The sequence below is a fragment of the Thermobia domestica genome, chromosome 10, assembly GCF_964235325.1.
Source record: "Thermobia domestica chromosome 10, izTheDome1.hap1.1, whole genome shotgun sequence".
In the NCBI taxonomy this organism is placed as follows: domain Eukaryota; kingdom Metazoa; phylum Arthropoda; class Insecta; order Zygentoma; family Lepismatidae; genus Thermobia; species Thermobia domestica.
Window position 1 is genome coordinate 33973974 of NC_137463.1, and position 23661 is coordinate 33997634.

Below are 23661 nucleotides of genomic sequence, written 5' to 3' on the forward strand. Positions count from 1 at the left end.
TATATTTTGATAGTATTAATTTCTTTTTCAAATTTTACCGCTCATTAGGCTTGCCGCCCTGGGCGGTGGCACGGCTCGAACACCCTCGCGCCGGCCCTGTCTCCAGCCCTTCCCGGACCTGAAGCGCTGAGAGTTCATCACAGCAGAAAAAAGTCCAGGTCATCATCTAGCAATTATCATCAAGCCACTTTAGTAATCCATTCATCGCCCCTGGCAGATTTGAGGGATAAAGAGTCCAATCATCAACTCCATTTGGTCTCTTTAATTGCTAGCCATGAAGTGGAACAGTACTTCGAAGAGTCTACTTATCATTCATCACGACGACGAGGTCATCAAGGACCAAGAATAACTAAGGCAAATGCTCATTCCAATCCTTTTAGTTAAATCCCTTCTTTTCTCTTTCTTTTATCTAATCCAGTCACTACTTTATTAATTTGAAAGGGTTGAGTTTCATTTATGCATTAAACCGTAACCTTTTATCATAATAGTTGCGAGTGAGGTGTCAGTTTTTCTCATCCTCATCTATATTATTTTATTTGACAAATTTATAATAATGTATTGATAAATTATAGACCGACATCTGAGCTAACAGAACTGATGGTGCGCACCTGTACACTTTTTAACCGCTGCCTTTTGTACGCTCGTCAGACCAGAACAAATCATTCTTTTCTCATCTTTGGAAAACCCTTTTTGACCATAAATGCAATTTACGATTTAATATTGTTCTTTTAATCATTGCATTTTGTAGATCACGTGTTCATTACAATGTGGTAAGAAAAGTTAAACCATTATTTTATTTTGAAAAGTGTATGTACCATTCTGGTCTTTTAAGTGAAGTTCGAATAAATCAGAATAGTAATAATAAAAATGTATGAGTCAATTCTAAATTAAGAGATATAATAAAACTAAACAGATGGTGTATGTTGTGCAAAAAAATATTTTATTGCTCATATATTTACAATTAAAATTACATTACAATACATGGAAAGAAAATAGACCTTTAGAATGATTTATAATCTCAATTCAGCAAAACCTATCGAATTAATCAATATTTCTTTTCTGTGTATATTTGAGGTCATAATCATACATTTCATTTTCTCTTGTTAAATATTTGTGCACTTTACTCAGCAAGACCAACTATCTTAATCACCCAAGCCCATTGGGATGCAACTTCTGACATTTCTGGGAATGTTATTTGAAGAGCTTCTGAGCCTGCAACCCACTACAATAAATAAATGAGATAAAAATATAAGTAGACATGGATATTAAAAACATTATATGATTACAAATTGTGCCTCATGACTTATTTATATATTGAACCTTGACTCCTTAGTAATCTATTATTAGTCTTAAATTAATCCATATTGACGACTATTCTAAGCTAGCATCTTTGTTTTGACATAAGAAATAACTACCATAAAGCTGAATTATTAATCTGGACTGAAATAAGATTGTCTGAAATTACTTTATTCCGATGAAGATGCTTCATTTTCTTCTTAAATTTATCTACTCACATTTGTAACAATAGTATCTTTATTTAAATGCGTCGTTTTTAATCTTAATAATAAAATACGTAATGTTAAAATCTATTTAATGCTATCGGTATGCTCAAAAGCAAACCAGCTTTTATCGTTAACTTTTCTGAAATACGACTTTTATAAGTATTGGTAGTTATATACGTTCCATATTTATAGTACAAATCTTGCTTTGATTGGCTTTAGGTTAAATATGTTATAAAATGTTCTATTCGAACTAAAATTATTCCTTGAAAAAAATCATGGAAGAACGACTTAAACGCCTTGTGACGTAACAAAATGACAGGATGATGAATTGAAGTTGATTCTTGTCTTCTTTATTTTTATCTCCTTTCACACACTTTGTAATATATATATATATATATATATATATATATATATATATATATATATATATATATAGGGCGTTTTGAAATAACACCGACGTTTGGGAGGTGATTCCTGACACCAAGATAAGACAAAAAGTAAAGATCAACCTGGTGCACAAATGCTTCCTTTAGGAGTTATACTCAGAAAAAAAATCCGTTCTCCGAACAGCGGTATATTGTACAAATATACAGTATCCTCTTGCTTACTATAGAAATCAGTACGGAGTATACGTTATCCGTATGCTACATAGGCACTGCCCTTAGCTGTTACATCCTGCCGTTGCAGGATGTCTGACATCTAACAGTTTTCCGTATATCACATGCATATACTTATGTTACCTTCGTCAGCTATATGTTATATACGTCCATTTGTATGTGAGATCCTGACCGCCTACATTATTTCATACGGAAAGTACGTATAGATGGAACACTTATAGAGAAAGTATTATAAAACATGCGTTTTCAGTTATACGTCTGCTGTACGTTAAGTCCAAAAACTACAGGAACTATGCATGTAACGTATCTTTTTAAGTACGCCACGTACATTTTTTTTCTCAGTGTAGGATGCTGAAAACATGAAAAAATTAAATTTAAAGGTCCAAAGCTCCAAAACTAAGGGACCTACCGTAGTCGAGTCAAGACTTCACTTAGGAACTAATATGTACGCTATCTAAAAAATACATGTTCTAAAATTCTAAGGTACTCACGCGGAGGCAGTTTAGCTACGGGCATATAGGAATTTGAAATACTTACCAAATATCTCTATAAAAGTTGTTGCGGAAGTACCACAGGATTCTGAAACTTGGATATTTGGAGAGGGGACATACTAGCTCCTAAGAGTAGTCTTGACCCGACAACGGTTAAGTCCCGTAGTTTTGAAGCTATAGATCTTTAAGGTTCATTTTTTCATGGTATCGACAGTCTATAACTCCGAAAGGAAGCTGCATTAAAATAACTCACTCTCATATGTGGTATAATATCTTATTAGAAATTGGACAGATGCAAGTTAAAGTGGTGTAGGTAGTATTTTCTTGTTTGATAACCACTTTTCTGATTTTTTTTAAAGACTTTTTCCTTCATCGTTAAAACTACGGCCATCTTTTGAAATCAGCCATCTTTAAGCATGAAGCTCTGACATACTTCACAATTTCTGTTATTGATTTTTTGTGTCAGTCTTTTTTTTTTATATATATATATATAAAATGACTAACTTTCACCCGTCCAATTCAACCAGTTAGTAGGGTAAGACCTCATATTGTAAAATCTAAAGAAGCAGGGAATAATTCATCTTGAAGGTTGATGTAATCACAAATCTAAACTAAACACTCACTAGATATAAATCAGTGCTATCAAAGCTTTCCCTTGTGGTGACACCCTATTTTACATTGCATTCACTCATTTGTTTGTCTCTAGATATCAAACAGTCCGGTATACATCTTCCATTACTACATGAAACCTATTTTTAGATATTCCTTATTATCCAGTCTCACATTCGAGTTTTTAAAGCATTAAAAGTAGAGATATCTAATACGATCATTGTATGTACTAAATGACTACTCAAAAAAAATGTAGAAATCAACATATAATTACGTACTTAATATACTGAGCGTGTTTTATCGGAATTTTGTCATCCGTTTAAATTCTGAATTCATAACAAACGAATCTTGTGACACCGTTGATACCACGACGCGACACTCAGGATTTCGCGATACAAAAGTTATCAAGCTCTGATGTAAAGGTAATCCTCTCAAAGTTCTTTGTAATCAGGGTTGGAATCAAGCTGTTGTGTGAGACGAAGAAACTTTTGCAGGTATATATCCAGGGTCTTTGTTTACATAGTGATGCATATGAAGTGGGAGAAATGTTTTCCTGGAAGGAAAATATTCTTCTTTGACGGGCTAGAAAATTGCTGGACGAAAGGGCGGAACCCAGTCGTAATACTTCTAAAAGAAATATGGACTGTTATTACGCAGAGTACAATTTAGCAATAACATATTATTTTCGTTTATATATTCTAGTATTGAATCTTACCTCGAGATCTTGGTCGTAGCCTAACATTGTGATATTTGTAGTTTCGGTAACCCTTGGAGCATAAAGAATCTGAGTCCGTTTTGCAGGCCATTGCAGCACAATAGCATAAATTGCATCGTCCTTTTGTGTGTACCTTAAATGACAACAAAAGGAATATTAACAATAAGACCCTCTTATATAGATAATTCAGTATCGATTACATTCACAACCAGAATGTAAGTCTGGTATTTGTGTTACAATACTTTCGTGTGGTTATTTTGGGTTTATGTGTTCATTAATGCCAAATCTTCCAACTTAAATTATATGTACTTTCATATTAACTATAGAGTTCTGAAATTTTGTGCAGAAACGTAAATCTCATGACAATATAACATTTTGAAAATTTTATCCTTATAGCTTATCGTTTTACTGTAAAATTATTAAGTTATTACAAACGTTTAGATTGCATGTATGCATAAGCAACGTCAATTGAGAATTACTTCAATGGACAAGTCAAGAATGATGGATTTCCGCCAGTACGTGCTTCCGGTGGGTTCCAAAGACCTGATCCATATATGAAACTTACAATGGTTGTTTTGCACTGACTTGTAAATATGTTAATGAAACAGAGAATTACAATTTTTGTTTAAGTTTCTGAAAGAGGGAGCTTTAATGAGGAAATAGATCAAGCATGAGTAAGGGAGAAAACATATTTACATAAAAAATAAAATAAAACATATTGTTACTTTCTTGATATAGTAGTTTTAACACAAGTTTTCTTTCAATTGGTTATACTATAACAAACTAGTAGACTTTTATAAAACAATGAATTAACCACAATTTGGGCGATAACTCGTTTTACACAACCTAAAGGAATTATATTATAATACTGCAAGTCTTTATATTGAGAGACATTTCTATATTAATGCTTATAAAAATTATTCTCTTACAATACTTCAGTCTATGCTTTCTGTACCTAGAAGATGTATTATTTGGATCTGAAAATCTGAGTTTTAGATCCTTGCATTTACGTTGAGAATAGAAGTGACAAAATGACTTGACTCATTCACAGATAATAGAATGGTTCAGTGTTGGTTCAAGATCTTTATTTGGAACGCCTTTACCCGAAAGTTAGGAACTATTGCCTTCCACAAGTGTCACTTTTGAACTATCTTTTTGCAAAAATTTTGAATGAACTGTTGTAAGTAAAATGTTCTGTTGAAAATAAAAATACATAAGATCCCCATTCAAATTAAGTATTTATAATTAAGGAAGTTAAGAGTAAAGAACTGTTTGCAAGATATTGAATAAAGACAAAAGTAAATACAGTAATAATCAAGAAAGAAGCTTTTAAAAACAGTGCTTTTAAAGTCGTGCAACTAAGTTTTACTGGTTTGTTAACGAAAGTTGAGAAAAGTACACTAAAAATGAAATAAAATGATGGATCGCTAATTAACAAAGGAACAACGTATCCGTGCTACAGACTTAATGGAAACACAACAAAACAAATGTGGTGACAGTAGACTTCAGGAAAGATTTCTAGATGTGGAACTACCATCACATCAGGTCATGAGAAACCTGAACTAACGATTTGAGGCTTTGTGTATGATCTAAGGCAAAGTGGATGACCACAAACTGTATGAAGTGAAGGAAACTGAACTTGTTTAGAGAAGCCCGAAGAATTCTACCATAAGGCGCGCACGTGACCTGGGAATTGGATGTAATTTTTTAAGGAACATGTTGAAGGATTTGAAGAGGGAATTTTGCCGACCAAAGCTTCTGCGCGCGTTGCACGAATGTGGTCCGAACCGATGTGTTAAGTTCTGTGAGTGGTTTTTCATACGGAATGAAGCTGACAAAGACTTCTGCAAACAAATTTTGTGGACAGATGAGGCCTCATTCAAGGTAACCGATCGCATAAACAAATACAATTGTATTTCTTGGAGTGATACCAATCCACACGAAACTGTGACAGCAGAGTTGAAACGTCATTGGTGTCACTGTTTGTGGTAGTAGTTGGAGTGGTGTCATAGAACCATTTTAAAAAAGAACTGTTACCAGTGACACCTTCGAATGTTGCATAAAGTTATCATTCCAGAATTTAATCCTCATTACGAAAATATTCAGCTCAAGTGGCAACACGATGGAGCACCGCCTCATTTTAGTGGTAGCCGAGGTATTTCCGGGCAACCGCAGGATTTAAATAACTTAAAACAGCTAACCGAACAATCATTCAAAAGATTGGATGCCAATCCTCGGTTGTGTCATTTGCAAATCAATGCTGAAGAGATATACCTTGTGCACTGAGCATGGAGGAAGACAGTTTGAACAGCATTTGTAAGTACAATAGAGATTATCTAGTCACCTAGTTGCTTTTATTACATTTCTTCATAAATTAGGGAAGGCGACTGTGTACCCACCCTGTATATGTATAAAAAAGTAAGTCCTGACTGACTGACTGATCGATGCCTATATAGATTACTTCAGCAAATGAACAAGTAAATGTTACCATACACCCGTTGACACAGTATCATTTTGGTAAATCCATGGTCTAGAACCATAAATAGCTTCTCCATTGATTTGAAGCCATTTCCCCATTTGACGTAGTCTTTCTTCATATATCGGTGCAATCTTTCCATATTTCGTCGGACCAACATTCAATAAAAGATTACCTGCAATGAAAAGATATATCAGATTGGCACAATGCTTTCTTTTAATATTTTAATAAGATAATATTAAACATATTATTTGTCCAACATATAAGTTGGAATATTTTCTGCAAAGGTAAACATAATGCTATCACCGACCCGAAGCTCATTTTTTCGAATTTAAAAAGACATTGGAAAATACAGACTTAATTTCAAACTTTATTAACCAACCCTCATATATAAAAGGAACAATCTCGAAGCTTTCTTCATCAGTTTGGTATTTTGTGCGTTTGTGTTGGTAGGCCTCACTTCGATTTTTACGGCCATATATGGTCGAGCAATAGGGACTGATCACGTGATAGTAACATGCTTGGTGAACGTTCCTTTGTGTCTAGTTTTCGGGACAATCACTTTCCACCTACGCACTCTTAAAACCAAAAGCTAATTGGACGATAATTCTGGTCCCGACGCCAGGAGTGAAAATCGGGATTTTCCCGGTTGACCATATACAAGCTTTGGTTTGCTAAATAGAACGCTCAGTGTTTCGCACGCGCTCCTGTTTCTTACTTCGAAGAGCACCCACCGAGACGAGTGGGTTGCATTGTTCCAAAGATAACACGTAAGCGCTCCCCTTGTAGGGGTTGAGCTTCGCACGCTGAATCCTCGTTTGCATGTGTGAGAGTCAATTTTATAGTTTATCGTCAGTGATATTTTACGCATCCGTATAAAATAATTATTCCAAAAGTGTGTAGAAATCTCACGTGAAGTGATTCGTATATACGTGTTAGTACTTTAACATTCGTTTGTGGTCTCAGTTTTGTGTAATGAACTTTGGATTCAAACCATTGAGCAGCAGGAAATAATTGCGGCAGCTTGAATGATCGCTTACCCCTCCCAGTGGGAAACTAAATTGGACCTTTGAAATTAATCGACGCAGCTCCAATCTTATTCCGGCTTCAGTGCAGGAACTTTTCTGTGGATTCTTTTTGTACAGTGGATTCGACGCCAGGACCCGAATGGTATCAGCTGACCGGTCGAAGATTAACTGTAAGTAACTAAAACCTTAATTTGTTATTAAGACACCTAGCCACCTCTTCACTGAAAGAAAGCAAATATAAATGAAATAAGAGGTTAATACAATCATAAAAGATATTTTTCTACTTGTTGCTTTATTTGTAGTCTCGTGATGTTCTTTCAATTTGTGTAAATCGTATTCAGCAACATTATATTTTTCGCACAGTTTAATTAGGTTTTGTGATTTATATCCTTGAATAATTTTTATCCGTTGATATTTGTGCTGAAATTAATCATTTACACATATTTCTATTTTTACGGTACTTATGTTTTACCAACCGTCTTTTGCCCAGGTTCGGTTTGTGATAAATTATAAGTGCAGATGGAATTGTGATTTGCCGTAGTAAAGCTGGGACAAATGCAAATGAATTACATAACAGAGAGAGAGTTATGCTTAGATTTATAAAATTCTAACAACGGCAAGGCGCGATTACAATGCAGTGGTAAACATATTGAAACTTATTGTCTTTGCTGCTGCTGATGTTGCAGGCAAACGTGAATGACCTGTTTCATACAGGTTATAGACGATATACACACAATCCAAAAGAATGTTGAGCTTGTGATCCTGTACTCTTCAGGTATATCCCAGCAGGAAACATGGGAGGGATATTACCTTGCGCATCCAGAGAAAGCACGACCTGGTCCGAATAGTTTCGTGAATTTTCCAACTGTATAAGTCATCCAATACTTTTGCCGACAGATACTACAAAAGAAGCCTACAAACATTGGTTGATAGTGAGAGTTCTATATAGGTAGTTGCAAGTTCCACAAGTTTTGAGCAAAAGGTTGTACTAAGAACTTGGATTTCCAAATGTTAAGTGTAATATTTGCTACAACGTTATCAAGTTCAATCGTACAAAATTTACTCTCTGCGGGAACACGCTGATGATCAGGGGTGCAAGTGGATCTGAAAAGGTAGGAGGACGCATAACGTTACGCCGTCCCCCGTGACTACCTTTGCCCATGTAATTTTTTAGAAAGTGGGGGACGCCACTAATATTTTCTAGAAGTGGCGGGACGGCGTTCTCCCGCGTTCCCTCTTACTTTTACCCCTGCTGATTATACGAATTGCTGAGATGAATTTTGCAACTAGGCTATCAACAATGCAATCAAACTAACAAACAATGTTTAGCGACGAAGTGTGTTTCCATCTGAATGAGCATATGAAGTCGCATAACATGGTGTACTGGACACAAAAGAATATCTATTTGACAGAAGATTGTCACTCGTAAATTGATTCTATCATAACAGTGTGGTGCAAGATATACATACGGGCGCGAGCTTCTCCAATAGGGTTCTGTTGACGGGAATGTCAATGATGCCGAACGCTAAAGAAGCCTACTTCGGGGCGAGTTATATCTGTATCATAACTCTAGTCATGAGTAACTCACCAAATTATTTACAACCAATCAGACAGGCTTCGCATCATTTTGCCGTCTCTGCGTGAATCGCTTGACGAGTTCCTTTCTGGTCGTTAGATTTGTCATAGGGTACCAACTGAATGATTTTAACGATCACCAAGTATCACACATCTAGACTTTCGTGTACAATTATCTTAAATATACTACGTATAACACGCACTCCTGATTGCGTTAAGGTACTAAAAGTTATTTACGGCATAACAGTGCCAAAGCAATTACAGAAACTTTCGCAGCCAATATGTAGAGTCGTATATATTAAATTTCACAATAACTTAGGCAATTACATACAGACATAAAATTAGCATTAATCTCATTATTTAACGCACTCTTTTAAATCTCTAATGACAGCTCATTGTATATTTGCTTAATTACTTTAAAATTTTAATTATACCTTACATTAGACCATTCATGGGTGATCATGTCAATAATAGAACAGGGCAGACTAAAGTAGAATATGATAGGGATAAGTAGAGTAGGGTATGACCGGGTTAACTTAGGGTTAGGGAAGTTTGGACTCATTTTGTTGAAATTAGTAAAGTGTAATTTCTCGTCTCTGCGTAAGAATACTGACTTGAATGTCTGTACACCTGCAGCCATCTTCAGAATACAGGTGCTCGTTACTTTTCCCAAGTCCAACTATGCGATAACCTTACGCGAAGTAGTTCACTCCGCTTGCCAAATAGTTCCATGTTTATCAACGAAAAACAATTTTAAAAAATAAACACAACTTCCGCTCTTGTTACATATTATCAAGCATACAAATGAGCAAATTATCCATTTATTCCCGGTATATTTTCATTTTTTTTCTAGAAACGGACGACCAACTTTGTACCTTAACCCGAAATATGTATTAAAGTTGATGTAGAATTTACTAGATCATCCTGCTGTCATGTTTAACCTAAATCCAAACTTACAAATTTATTCGCAAAAGGGAATGGTTAATACTAACTATGGTCTCCGCACTATGGCTTTACTGACCACATCACTAGAAATTGTAATGAAGTAACATTTGTTTTAATGTATTGAATTACTTACAAAAGTTGCAGATTTACTGCATCATAAAATGCCACAACCGAAGCTGAATTCGCCTGTTTGTATATTAAATTTTCCATCAGCAAATAGTTGTTAGAACACTAATATTCTGACACTGAAAGTCATGATATAAAAGTACATCTAAAATAACTTCAAAAATAAATGAATCAAAATGTAAAATGTTTCCAAGTAAACATTCATTTTTAAACGGAGTTGTTTCTATATGTATTGACGCAGTGCCATATTATTTTGATCTTTTATAAATCTTAAAACCACCTTAAAACATTATGTCAAACCAAGGATCTTATAAAATAGAGGATCTGTTTTTACAACAAAATATTGAAGCTATACGCCACAGTTTCACCACCCGTACTCTGCCTACTCCGCCCAATAAGATCGCGGGATACGGACAAAATCTCGCGGCCGAAACATCGCCGCCCGAAACCTCGCGGGACAAAACCTCGCCGCCCAAAATCTCGCCGGGCCAAGACCTCACCACCCAAAACATCACGTGCCCAAAACCTCGTCGCGAATGAAACTTTTCTTTAAAATTTACCCAATGAATTTCTTAATATGCAATTCCACATTACAAATAATAATAATAATAATAATAATATACAAAACGTCGTGTGCGTGGGCCTTTCCGGGTTATTCCCGTTTCCTCCCACTTTCTTTATTCGATCATTTCCTTCATCCTGGTCATCTACGTCTCCTTTAACCTACAGGACATAATCAAGGGACGTCGTAAAAACTGATATATTATTTCATACTTTCATAAATATTATTAAATTTTTGTTAAAATTTTAAGTTTTTGGATGTTCCAAAGTTCATGAAACTAACCCCGTTAGTTGTCATTACTTTCCTTATGCAGACTTTCTTTCCCTATAACCAGTTTAAAAACATCCTGTCGCCCTACCTTCACCTTCACATCGCGGGACTTGGTCAAATACCCGTGATACTTCTGAAACAGCGTCTTTTATACCGTCATCCTTATCATCTGTTGGAACATTTACATTTTGGTCAGGCGAGATTTTGGGTATGGTGATATTTTGGGGCGCGAGGTTTTGGCTCGGCGAGATTTTGGGTGGCGAGGTTTTGGCCAGGCGAGATTTTGTCCCGCGAGGTTTTGGGCGGCGAGGTTTTGGCCAGGCGAGATTTTGGTCCGCGAGGTTGTCGCCGCGAGGTTTTGTACCCAAACCAAGATCGCAATGTTTTGAGCAACAATCACGGCGGAAACGAAAGTAGCCAACCAGACGATGGCGAAAACGAGAGTAGTCAATCAGACTTGCCGATGCTCGATTGTTTTTTGGCTTCATTAATTTAATAGGATGAAGATACATATAGGCAGATCCTCTATTTTATAAAATCCTTGCGTCAAACACATCAGGAGATCTAATTCATAGTTTCCTTTCTCTTCTTCTATTCCTGGCATCATGTCTATACAAAAGCGCCATTCTGGCTAACCTAATAAAATTTGAAATTTTTCTTTCTACTGGTTCACTGCGATTTTGCAATTATGTGCTGCTTTGCTAAATCCATAAACATCATAGAATGTGCAAAACATAGTTTTGCCCATATTTATGCATGTAAGGCTCATAACGCGCGTCAATTTGAACATTTACTGCCATAGCATGTTCCCTTGGTAACGTTACTGATGTCTTAAATAAGAAATTATATGTTCATTCTACAAGTTTGCCACTGATTCTTCCTGTGCGGCATATTCCAAGTACCAAATTCAATATAAATCTTAATTTGATTTAATATGCTGTTTAATTATGATACAAAATTCAAAATATCCTCAAGATACATTTACAAAGCTACAATTTACCTCCACAGCTAACGGTTGAAGCAAGGTTGGATATTAGATCTTCTATGGTCAAATAATCACTAAGTGTTGCTTCACGTCGAAAACCCCACGACTTAGAGTCAACAGTCATGCAGTTTTCCCACTTATGAGGCTGGAGAACACCTACAAGAATATAAATTCATAATGTTACGATATATTAATGCTAAGACAAGAGTGAATATTTATGAGTGGGTTAATTTGTACATCTTTGATGGCTGATGGCTTAACTCCAAAACTGACACTATCCAGGACTAAACTTTGAAGTTCAAAATATCATGAACAATTCATGTTTCTGTTTCGTTTGCAACCAAAACAACAACTATGCAAATTATGTTTTCATAATTTACTGTTTACAAAAATCTTCTAAACAAGGTACCCATCTATTAAAGTGAGTGAAAGCATTAGTTCATTGTTCATTATTTGGAATTAGGCCACTTGGCATCCATGCAGTCTATCTGTCTCTTTCCATGTAATTTATTTAATGAACATTCTTAATATATCAAAGATATACTATTTACAAGCACTGAGTCTAATAAGCAACTACACTACCATCAGATTAGAACAGTTTCGAACACATACATGAGTGAAACAATCATGTTGTGTCCTTACTAGCAACAAAAGGGGGAAAATCCATTTTACGATCACCTAGAATATTTTGATTAGTCAGAATCCTTATTTTTTTTATACGAGCATGTTAATAACACGATATGTAATAGAGAAAATAAGTAGTATTGATTAATTACAACCTGATCCTGGACGGCAAGAAAGTCATCACGCGATATTGTGTTACAGAAAAACACCGTTTATGGTAGACAGCAAAAGAGAACTTCTTCGGCAACAAAGTCAATAAAAAGAAATTGACGCTAGCTTTGGGATGAGAATTTCAATATCATAGACTGGAAGATGGCAATATCGCTCAGTTGCCTTAAAACCTGGCAGTAGAACTCACTATTGACAGTCTGGTCTGTGAGGACGAATTCGTGATGCACAATACTGGAAATGTCAAAAAAGACGATGAGCATGTACTTGAGCTGCGGACCTACCTTGCCTTTGTCAGTCGTGGAGATGATGGGCTCTTCCACTGTGAAGACTGCTGCTTTGTCACAGGGTCGTACACGTTCACCCAAGTTTTCACACAGGTAAAGATCCTCGACATAAAGGACGAGTCTTCCACAGTACGCTGGCGGAGTTCTTGTCAGACTTCGATGTCATGTTACTTCTGCTCCTGAGTCAGCAGCAGCCGGGGGTTGAACTTGGCAGTAACACATCGCATGTTCAAATCACACATGAGGATTTCCTCTACTGCTCTGTATGACACTTCGACAATGGCAGTAATGTTGTGGATTGTTCTCCGGCTATCCTAATGCAGAAGTTACCGAATGGTTGCAACATTTTCGGGTCTTGTGCTCGTTGAAGTTCATCCTAATCTCTCATCATCTTCCAGAGAAGCTCTTAAGATCTTCAAGCACGCGTACTACTTAAAACACCTCGAACGACTCATTGCAGCATCACTGCAGACTTTCCAAATCATGTTATATGTCTCTGTATCAGATGTGTCTAGTTTCACCCAGAATTTCCGTTTGCACCTTGTTCTAGCTTGCTGTTCATGATTAAATCGCTGACATGGTAACGCATGTAGTCAGAATAGCACCAGTTGCCAATGTAGATCTATACAGACGATGTCTCATAGCGCACTATCACTGGCTTATGAACGTTAGTCATGGTGCTCCCTGTGTCTGTGCGTGCAGGCTTGCACTGCCCTGTTTTACAGAACTAGTCTGGCGAGTTACAGAACTAGTCTCGAACCTTTTAGATATTTTCTCACATGTTAGACCTATTAATCTTTCTTATATAGCTACCGTAGTTTTATAAAAGTATATTCTTAGCTTTTTTAAGGTAAGAATACAATACTGTCATCATTAATGTCATAAGTTTCTATATTCAGTCACAAGTACTTGAACTTTTGCTACGTCATGCACTCAGACACAAATTCCTTTCTTCTTTAGGTCTTAATACCTATCTTATGTAGAATACATACAATCTAAAATCTAACTTAACATCTGACTATACATACTATGAAAAAAAATATCCTTGTCCTGGAAGCATGAGTGTCGGTACTTTTGAAAGAGTTAAAAATTAATTGTTTATTCAAATATCAACGTTAAACTTCAAAGAGCACAGAAAAAATGTTACGTCATGAAAAAATAGTAGAGAATAAAATAGAGTTAAAAATTGCGATTATGTTCGTATTGTTGAACGAAAATATAGTCATTTATTACAATGTAGTGAAAATGTATTAATACCTGGATTGTATCGATCTGCGCATGTGTAAAAGTCTCCATGTTCACAACTACAGCCCAGGCACCATCTGTCGTTGGTCACCACCGTGTCTTTCACAGGACTTTCGTTATACAACCACGCTAGAAATTCCCTTGACTGCCAATAATTTGCATCACCATCGGCATCACCATCAGACCACAAAATTTCCGGTTGATATATATTAATCTGAGAAAGAAAGGTTTAATGGAAGCAAGCATGGTGCACTAACTCAGAAATATTTTTAATTACAAATATAGGAAAGGAAAGTAGTAAATTCACCCCATATGTTACTGTGCGCAATATTTTACTCTTCCTTCTTGACTATTCGTATAAAATTCGTCTGAACTCGAAGTCTCGCTCTTAATTCGAACTCCTAGTTTGGCCACTTTGGTGAACTAACACAACCCATTTTTTCCATATTAGGTCAAACATTTTAAAAAAAATAGTTACAAATAAAAGCAAATACCCTTCCAAGTACCAATATTCACATACTATGTATCATTTTGATACAATCAAAATTTGCGAACAGAAAACCATATTCACGAAGAAGTTAAATATCGACTAAAAACAAGGAATTTGTGTGATTATTCAGTTCAAAATCTCTTGTCATCGCGAGTTCTGTCGAGGAATTTCAAGTTTAAAATATATAAAACGATTTTCATACCTGTTGTTCTGTATGGCTGTGAAACATGGTTGTTTAGTTGGAAGGAAAAACATAGATTGAAAGTATTTGAGAACAAGATCCTGAGACGAATATTGGGACCCAAGAGAAACGGGAATGGGGAATGGCGGAAACTTCATAACGAGGAACTACATAATTTATAGGTTTGTGAACGCGGCATTGAACCTTCGGGTTCCATAGGCCATAGAGTTAGTTAGTTAATTAATTAAATATTGTGTCAACAAGATTAGATATACCCATACGATTATACAAGTATACGAGTGTGCGCCTTACTTTTGTGTGTATCAGTGTTTCTTTTATCGCCGCATCCTTGTGCATCTATAGTGTTATTTTCAAAAATAATCTTGTAAGGTTTTGTTTTCAGTGTGGGGGGTGTAAGGATCCCCACCTTCAGCGCATTTCGAGCATTATCGAATTTTCGGGTATTATCGACATTTCGAGTATTATCGAAGTTTCGGGTATTATCGAAAGTATTGATGAACAGTTCGGTTCCTTCACCTCTCCAATGATTTCTTCTTGCAGCCAAACTAGTCAAACAACTTTTTTCATCTGATAAGTTATTGCAAAGTTGTATTTGTCGAAATCGTATGTAAAATTATTTTTCTGCCTGCCCCGTTATTGGCGCAATCGGCAAAGTGACTATTAGTAGACTAATGTTGTCTTGGATTCCAAGTCCATTCGGGCGATGCACGTTTTCTCTTCCTCTTTCTCTCTTCTGACAGACTGCTTAAACCTTGTATAGATCTGTGGGAAAAAAACTTTTCCTTCACTACATTGCTAAGGAGAGAAGTTTTAAAATGAACACTCTGCATATATGTAATACATATTATATACAACTATGATAACCTCGAATACATTGTTTCTTTCGAACACTCCGGTAATCCCGAACTTTTCTAAATATTCAAGCGACTCGACAAATGCGATCATATTGATATATTTCTGTATTTGCTGCTTTCAAACAACTCGAGATTCTCGAGCGGTTCGAGTGTCTTGAAGTTGTCTAATGTTTCTTACATTTCGAGTGCCTCGAACACTTCGAGAGTCCCGAACATTTCGGGAGTCTCGATCATTTCGAGAGTCTCGAACATTTCGGGAGTCTCGAACATTTCAGGAGTCTCGATCATTTCAAGAGTCTCGAACATTTCGAGAGTCTCAAACATTTCGGGAGTCTCGTAAGTTCGATAATTCGATAAAATTAAAATTCTTTATCGATGAAACGGTTTTGAAATTTTATCGAATTGTTATCGATTACTCGATTATCGGAACAGCCCTAGGAGAAACGAGCCACTAGTAGACGATCTATAAAAGCGCAGCCTGAGGAGGAACAAGCTGTCAGTTTGACTGCTGATCAAATAACCAACACCTGCTTCCGAGGTCGCTTTGGACTAAGGAGTTCACCTTTACCTAAGCCCGAGGTCGCTTTGAACTAGGGAATCCTAACTACAACCAAACCTCGCGAAGCTGCTTTAGGCTGAGGAGGTTTTCCTATAAGACACCTAAAACCCTGCAGATGCTCTCGAGGCTGTTTTGAGTATAAGGGGCACCGTGCAAAACATAATTTCCTTCACTTTGGTCACTTATAAGGAAAACACTGTTAGACTGATCTTTGTATTCTGTCTTTGTTAGACTGTTCTTAATCTCACCTTATGTACCAAATACATAATATTTCGGGTTTTTCCTGTACGTTATCCCGCAAACCCTAAAACCTCACAAAATTTCCAGATCTTGAAACTGCTCGTACTACCTAAACATTTTTGGATCTAAAAGTAGTCCCATTTAAACCACATGAGTTGAATTTTAAAAATATCAACATAAAACATATATATATACCCCTCATGTCCATGACGCACCGCCCTCAATTGTATATCCGTAGGTGTTCTTCCATGAAAATAACTTTTCGATTAATTTTTACACCCCCTCAAACATATTTATATAGATTTTTAACCCCCCCAAATATTTCAAAACGCAGTTTGCGTCATAGTCCCCCCTTGTGGGCACCCCTGTATTAAATTGACGATTTTCTTGTTTGTTACTTTCAAACACTACGAGCATGCAAGTTTGAGTTTCTATTCCAATTATAAGTACCTGAATCTTTAAGTATTTCATTGAAAATTAACTGCAATTAAATAACATGGAAAACTTTTTCTTCTCCCTCAAAAACCCCTAGAAACTGAAAATAACCTTTGAAAAATATTCCGTGGATTAGTTCCGAGAAACTACAAACATGGAAAATGTCATCATTGTAGCCCTAGCGGAAGGGCCTAATAATTCAGGGTTTTTGATGTCCTATTTAAGTAACATAGGGAAGATTTTTCAGTTTCTCATAAAACCCCACTTATTATTATTATTATTATTATTATTATTATTATTATTATTATTATTATTATTATTATTATTATTATTATTATTATTATTATTAAGTATTCTGCCTTTCGGCTGATCCTGGGACTAAAGTTTTTTTTTTAATTTTAGATTTATGCCTGAAAATGTTTCTTGCATTGTTTTTTGATCCTCAGCTTCCTCTTTTAACTCACAAAATTTTCTTCCGTTTCTTAGATCATCTGTCAGTTGTGTTCTTCTTCTTCTATTCCTCGCTTTTCTTCCATATTTCCTTCTATGGTGGTATGAAGAAGACAATTCCTTCGCAAGAAGTGTCCAATCCAATTGGCCTTCCTAGGAAGGATGCTGGCTAGAAGTATTCTCTTCCTATCCGTTTTAAAACATCTTCATTTGTAGCTCTCTCTGTCCATTTTATCTTCTCCATCTTCCTCCAACACTACATTTCGAAGCTCTCTACATATTTCTTCTCTAAAGTCCAAGTCTCTGACCATACAGTCCAATGTTCCAAAAACACTTGACCAACTTCTTCCTAAGTCCAATATTGAGCCTGCTAGTTAAGAGTGATCTTTTCTTGTTGAATGCTTCTTTGGCTATAGCTGCTCTTGACCTGACTTCAAAATACTTCTCAGATACTCAGGGGTGTAGCCACGGGGGGGGCCATCGGGGCCCGGCCCCCCAAATGAGTTCTTGGCCCCCCCAAATGACCAGCTTATAAAACATAATCGTAAGATTACCTCGCTTCAGTCATTTAAAAATAACAAAGTTTACATATAATTAATAATTTTCGGTAAAATAGTATGGAAAATACAATTGTACCATACCGATCGAAAAATAGTGTGGTATCCAGGGGCGTCGTTAAGGGGGTAATGGTGGAGCTCCGCCCCAAAAGTTCTCAATTTCTTAACAAGTTGGCAAATTAAAATACCTAGTTGGCAATTTGAAGAATGCCGCTTTGTTCGTGGTGCAAATCATTTCAGTTCTTTTATAGACTTGGCATAAATTTTGTGTAGTTTCCTATCTTAAAATAAATTGATATAATCGTTGAAAGCTTCTTTACTTGTTGCAGATCAGTGCCGAATTTACTTACAAGCTATAGCTTAGGGCCCCACTGTCTTGTGGGCCCCGGAAACCTGAAGAAAACTGGATATCCATTTCCAATGTATAAAAAAATCAATCAATAAAATAAAATTTACATATACGTAGGACGTAGCAACAGTACTTACTGTTGTGTAGGCTAATATGATGTAAGTAATGGGGCGTTTACACTTAGTCGATTTGCGTTCGATTCAGTTGAAGTGACGTCACTTTCAACTTAATCGACCGTGTAAACGGGACTTCAACTTAATCGCTTGTTGATCGAAGGTGGCTAATCGACTGGCAACTGAATTGAAAGACGTTCTATTTTCTGTGGTTGAAGTAATGGAACACATCCATCGATCTGATTCGGCCTAGTTGCTTCGATTTAGTGGCAAATGCATCGAGTCGATTTAGTCGTGCGACTAAATCGACCAAGTGTAAACGCCCCATAATGGTGCCCCTTCTGCTAGGCTGCTTCCTAAAATATCATTAGTATATCCATTTCTGTATATAGGGTGCCTACTTTCACCTGGACACGTAAAGGGCCCCATTACCTTCAACAGCTTAGGGCCCCACTAAACCTAAATCGGACTCTGCATGTGATCACACTTCACTTTTGTTCATTTGATATTCCTAAACATTTTGAAGAATCTTTAATGAAAAATCGGGAAATTGTATCACTGACAAAAGCTAAATAGACGTGGCGTGCAAAATTGAAACAAAGACAGACAGAAGAAGCGTTATTAATAAAATAAGAACAAGTCAGTGACTAGTTAGTATAAACTTTTTACCATGTATAGTATGTAAATTTGACAAATTTAAGCGTTTTTTCCCAATAGTAAAATATCAAAGGAAACTAGATTTTGATACCAGAGTGAATATATTGTGTAACCGTGTCTGCTTTGTGTGTGAATAGACCTTTCCCTTTGAACAAAAAGTGATCATATTAATACGGAGGAAAACAATAGATTATTTCAGTTGTTTTGCAGTAAGACTCTATTTACAGGGCTTTTCGAGTAGAGAGAACTGAACAAAATGTGTTTTGGGAATGGTATCACAGTAGATTTCTGGGGGCGTTGTTCGTTAGGGAGAAAAGCTACAATGGATGTCAAGCAGTGCCGTGCCTTGGGATGGGGCGACCGCCCCGGGTGCAGATGTAAAGAGGCACAAACTTTGGGAGAAAAATGCATGTGCGTACACATGTATAAAATGCAGGGAAAAAAGTAATTAAAAGTGCTCAAAATCAAGAGAAAACAGGGTTTAATTTTGAAAATTTTCCACCGCTTCGCGCCAAGCATGGTGGCGCTTCGCGGCTGGTCTCTCCATCTCACCCATATGTACGGGGGCACCGTCGTATACTCTCTCCCCGGGCGCTGACTTACCACGGCACGGCACTGGAGTCAAGTCATTTCGTCGCTTCCGCTGTGAACCTAAGTGCAAGATTTCAAAAGCCACATTTTGGGGTTCAAAACGTCTGCTGGGTAAAAAAAAAATTTTTTTAAAAATTGACCGGTGTGTGTTTCAGTTCATTTTCATACAAATATGTTGCCTTTCCTACTTATTTTTAATCCTGTAATTGCTTCTTTCGAAAGTAAAACAAAAATTGCAATTCTTTCTTTCTTAAGTCAAAGCATTACATATACAGCTGTATGTTACTTATGTAGCTCACAGGGCCGCAACTATGGGGGAGGAAGCGAGGCACGTGCCCCGGGCGCGTGGTTGGAGGGGCGCCTAAAAGGGAGGTTATATATTAGTATTTTTTCTGCCGGTATTTAATATATTTCATGAGAGTGCGAAATCATGAAATCGAAGTGGGAGGAGACGAGGACTGAAGTTAAAAAACTTTGCGCACTTTTATGCTTCAAAGTTTCGATATAGAAAGTTCACGTATTTGGGCATACAGAAGTAGTAAATTATACAAAGTTAGGAATTACTAGTATACCGCTGATCACTAGTTCATCTAATAATTAAATATGAAATACACGTTGATTACATATGAATTACTTTGGAAACTTCTGACATTATTTCAGTGTATTATCCCCCCAGCAAGGATTTAGTGAGGAAATTTTGTCCAAAAATATTTAGTGGGGGGAAATCCCCTGTTCCTCAAGGATTTCGCACCCTGTTTTTCACAAATAAATTTCACTATTTCAATTCGATAATAAATCTCATATTATAATATGAATTATAGTGCATTTTCATCTTCTCTAACTACATACATTATTCATTTTGGTAGAAAATCATTCTACAAAGACATTCTCTCAGGCTTTCTCCAACTTCTCTGCCAGAGCATTTTTCCGCACCCTAACCAACAAGATCCGGCGTTTTAGCAAACGTCCTTAAAATATGAAGTAGATGAGCTAAGGAGGTACTTGTGTGCAGGTTAGCCTGGTCTCTCACTGAACCCCTCAATTGAATGTTTATGTAAATTATATGTCCCTATATCACAAGCAGTAATAGCCTACCTTATTCTACGTTTTTAAATGCATTTCTACAACAGATCATAGCTTTAGAGGTTCTCGTGAGGATTGGGTGACGCGGATTATCTAACCTAGACATAAGTTGTCAAATTAGCAGTTGTGCATCGTGCATGGTAATAATGATCCTGAGTTGAGGTGTAAAATTGCACTCCAAAGTGGAACAAGGGTTGTTCGTATTCGTATCTCAGACGAGGCATGGAATGGGACGAATATGAAAATAAGGTTGCTGTAATAGATTTCCACAGGGTTGGTACAAGTAAGACTAAGATTTTCAAAACACTTTTCATTTTTTAATAAGACTTGGCAATTTTTAAAATCAAGACTTGGCAATGTCAAGTTCCCCCCCTTCCCAATCTTGTAATGCTCGCTACGCCTCTGATGGTATCTCTTCCTTATACCGATCGGAAAGTAGCATGGTATACCTTTTTTTGTGACAGCAGATTACACAATTTACTGCGATTTATATTTGACAGTTTGATGACAAACGTTTTAATAAGGTACTATAAATACTACCATAAAACATTGGTACTCAATTAATTTGTAAGTATAGTACATTATATTTTTATATGCTCTATCTCATGTTTTATAAAACATTTTTTATCATATGGAAAATTTGGTGAAAAACAAAGTTTTTATTCAATTTTTCAGTCTGGATTTCATTCGATTTTTTAAAAATGCTACTTGGTGTAAAACAGGAAGTAAGATATAGCTGTTAATAAAATAAATGTTTGTTTAGTCATGAATAATAAATAAATATTTTTGTTAGGAAATCTTTAAGAAATTAAGTGCAATTTCAAAGAAAATCAATTTTATGTAGATAGGTTCTGTGTACAAAGGCTTAAACTGAAATAGTTACGCACAAAGGTATAACATTTGGTCCGGGACAGTAGTTCTGAATTGAATATAATAAAAACCATCTGGAATATAATTCATGGAGAAAAAGTATAATAATTATAATAATAATAATAATAATAATAATAATAATAATAATAATAATAATAATAATAATAATAATAATAATAATAATAATAACAATCTTAAAAAGCAGTGCTTTTAGTTTTCCGAGAGAAAACCAAAATTTTCCGGCTTTTTTCAGGCCTCAAAAACACTAGCTGCAACACATTTTGTTTGGCTTGGCCCCCCTTCAAAAACGACGGGCCCCCCCTACATTAACCTGCTGGCTACACCCCTGCAGATACTTGAAATTACCGACCTCTTCAAGTTCTCTTTGTTCTACTCTGATTCGTAAAGGCGTGTTTCTACGGGATATTCTCATGACTTTCGATTTTTCAATGTTAATTTCCATTCCATGTAGTTTTCCAGTGTCAACTATTTTGTTAATCATCTCCTGTAGTCCTCCTTAAGTTTTAGCTATTATAACCGTATCATCTGCATATATGATCTTGTTAATGATCTGCCCTCCATAAACATTTACTGTAAATGTTGAATAATTGGAGTGACAAACTACATCCTTGTCTAACTTCTCTACACTATTGGTTTCTCCTTCATTAAAGCGCAACTTCACTCGTTGTCCTATGTACAAGTTTTAAATGAATCGTCAGTCTGTCCTGTTGACTACAGTTGGAATTTTAACTTTTGTTGGTTTACTTGGATAATGCTATCAAAAACTATAGCAAATTGAATGCTTTTATCCCAATTTCCAAAGACATGAGATTTTATGTCCAGAAAAATGCCCATTTAAATCACATGGAGAATTGTTTCGTTTTCCTTTTTACCTACTGAAAATGTTTTTAAAAAATACTTTCGACAATTTTCTTGTTGATTTCGCTTCAAAGACTATGAACAGGCCGAATTTCACTTTCCACGTCAAGCGAAAGTACTCGCAATTTTATGTCAGTTCATATCGTCGCATAAGAACCAGAGGAACGTAACTCTATTTTCATAGGTTTACAGGCGAGAGCACAAAACTATTATTTTCTTAGAAATATGTGTTTTTAATAATGTGGTAATTCAGCTATATTACAATAGACGATCGACAAGGAGAACAGATGGCGTTACGTTCCATTTACACCAAGTGGGGCTTTCAAAATGTAAACAACATTTTTGGAGTTACGTTCCTCTGGTTCTCATGCGACGATATAGCTTTATATACAATTTCAAAGATCATATAAATTTTGATTCATTACAGTCTTATCATCATTACAGCTGTATATTACACTCACAATATCTCAGTATATGTCATAGAAATTTATTGTGATTATTAATTCTATTAAAAGCAAAGCGGTCTCATTTAGTTACTTACCAGTTCGTATAACTCAGGCATCGTCTTCCCGTTCACAAAATATTGAGTTGTAAATTGGTTGTCCCTATCGTAATGATAAAGAGGGTTAAACCATTCAAATAAGGAGTGGTAAAGTCCAAACTTCAGATCTGTGTTAGCTCTTATTGCATCTGCAAGATCTCCTGCAAATAAAAAATACACAGAATGAAATTAGTTTCATATTCCTTCTTACGATAATATTTCTGATAGTATTTATTGTAACCTTTCAGTACCGATTACTCAAAGAACTTGAATTATCTAATATTCTTCACAAGAGAAAATGCCTACAGGAAGTCAACGGGGAAAGAAATGTGAGGAAATTTTTACTATATTACATAGGTATATAGGACTGTTATAAAGTTTTTGCTATAAAACAACTTTTTAAAAATGATATTGCAGTGAAATACATTTTATATTCTGCGATGATCTGTAAATTTTTGGTTGGCAACACTATCACAAAGATGAGAAGTGAAATGAAATGTTCAGATTTTACTTCCCACGCTTATGACGGTTAGACTAAAGGAGATGGCGATGATGAGGAATGAATG

General features: G+C 36.0%; 1 protein-coding gene across 1 annotated transcript in view; it reads right to left on the minus strand.

Moving 5' to 3' along the window:
* Positions 1 to 44: 44 nt before the first annotated feature.
* Positions 45 to 23661, minus strand: part of LOC145662424 (alpha-L-fucosidase-like) — a 43185-nt gene continuing 19568 nt past the window's right edge. Inside the window, exons 4-9 of the mRNA XM_081727986.1 lie at positions 23096 to 23256; positions 14238 to 14439; positions 11917 to 12057; positions 6423 to 6585; positions 3935 to 4067; positions 45 to 1222 (exon numbers count right to left, since the gene is read on the minus strand). Of these exons, the coding sequence (XP_081584112.1) occupies positions 1121 to 1222; positions 3935 to 4067; positions 6423 to 6585; positions 11917 to 12057; positions 14238 to 14439; positions 23096 to 23256 (902 nt within the window). The 3' untranslated portion in view covers positions 45 to 1120. The remainder of the gene's footprint in view (positions 1223 to 3934; positions 4068 to 6422; positions 6586 to 11916; positions 12058 to 14237; positions 14440 to 23095; positions 23257 to 23661) is intronic.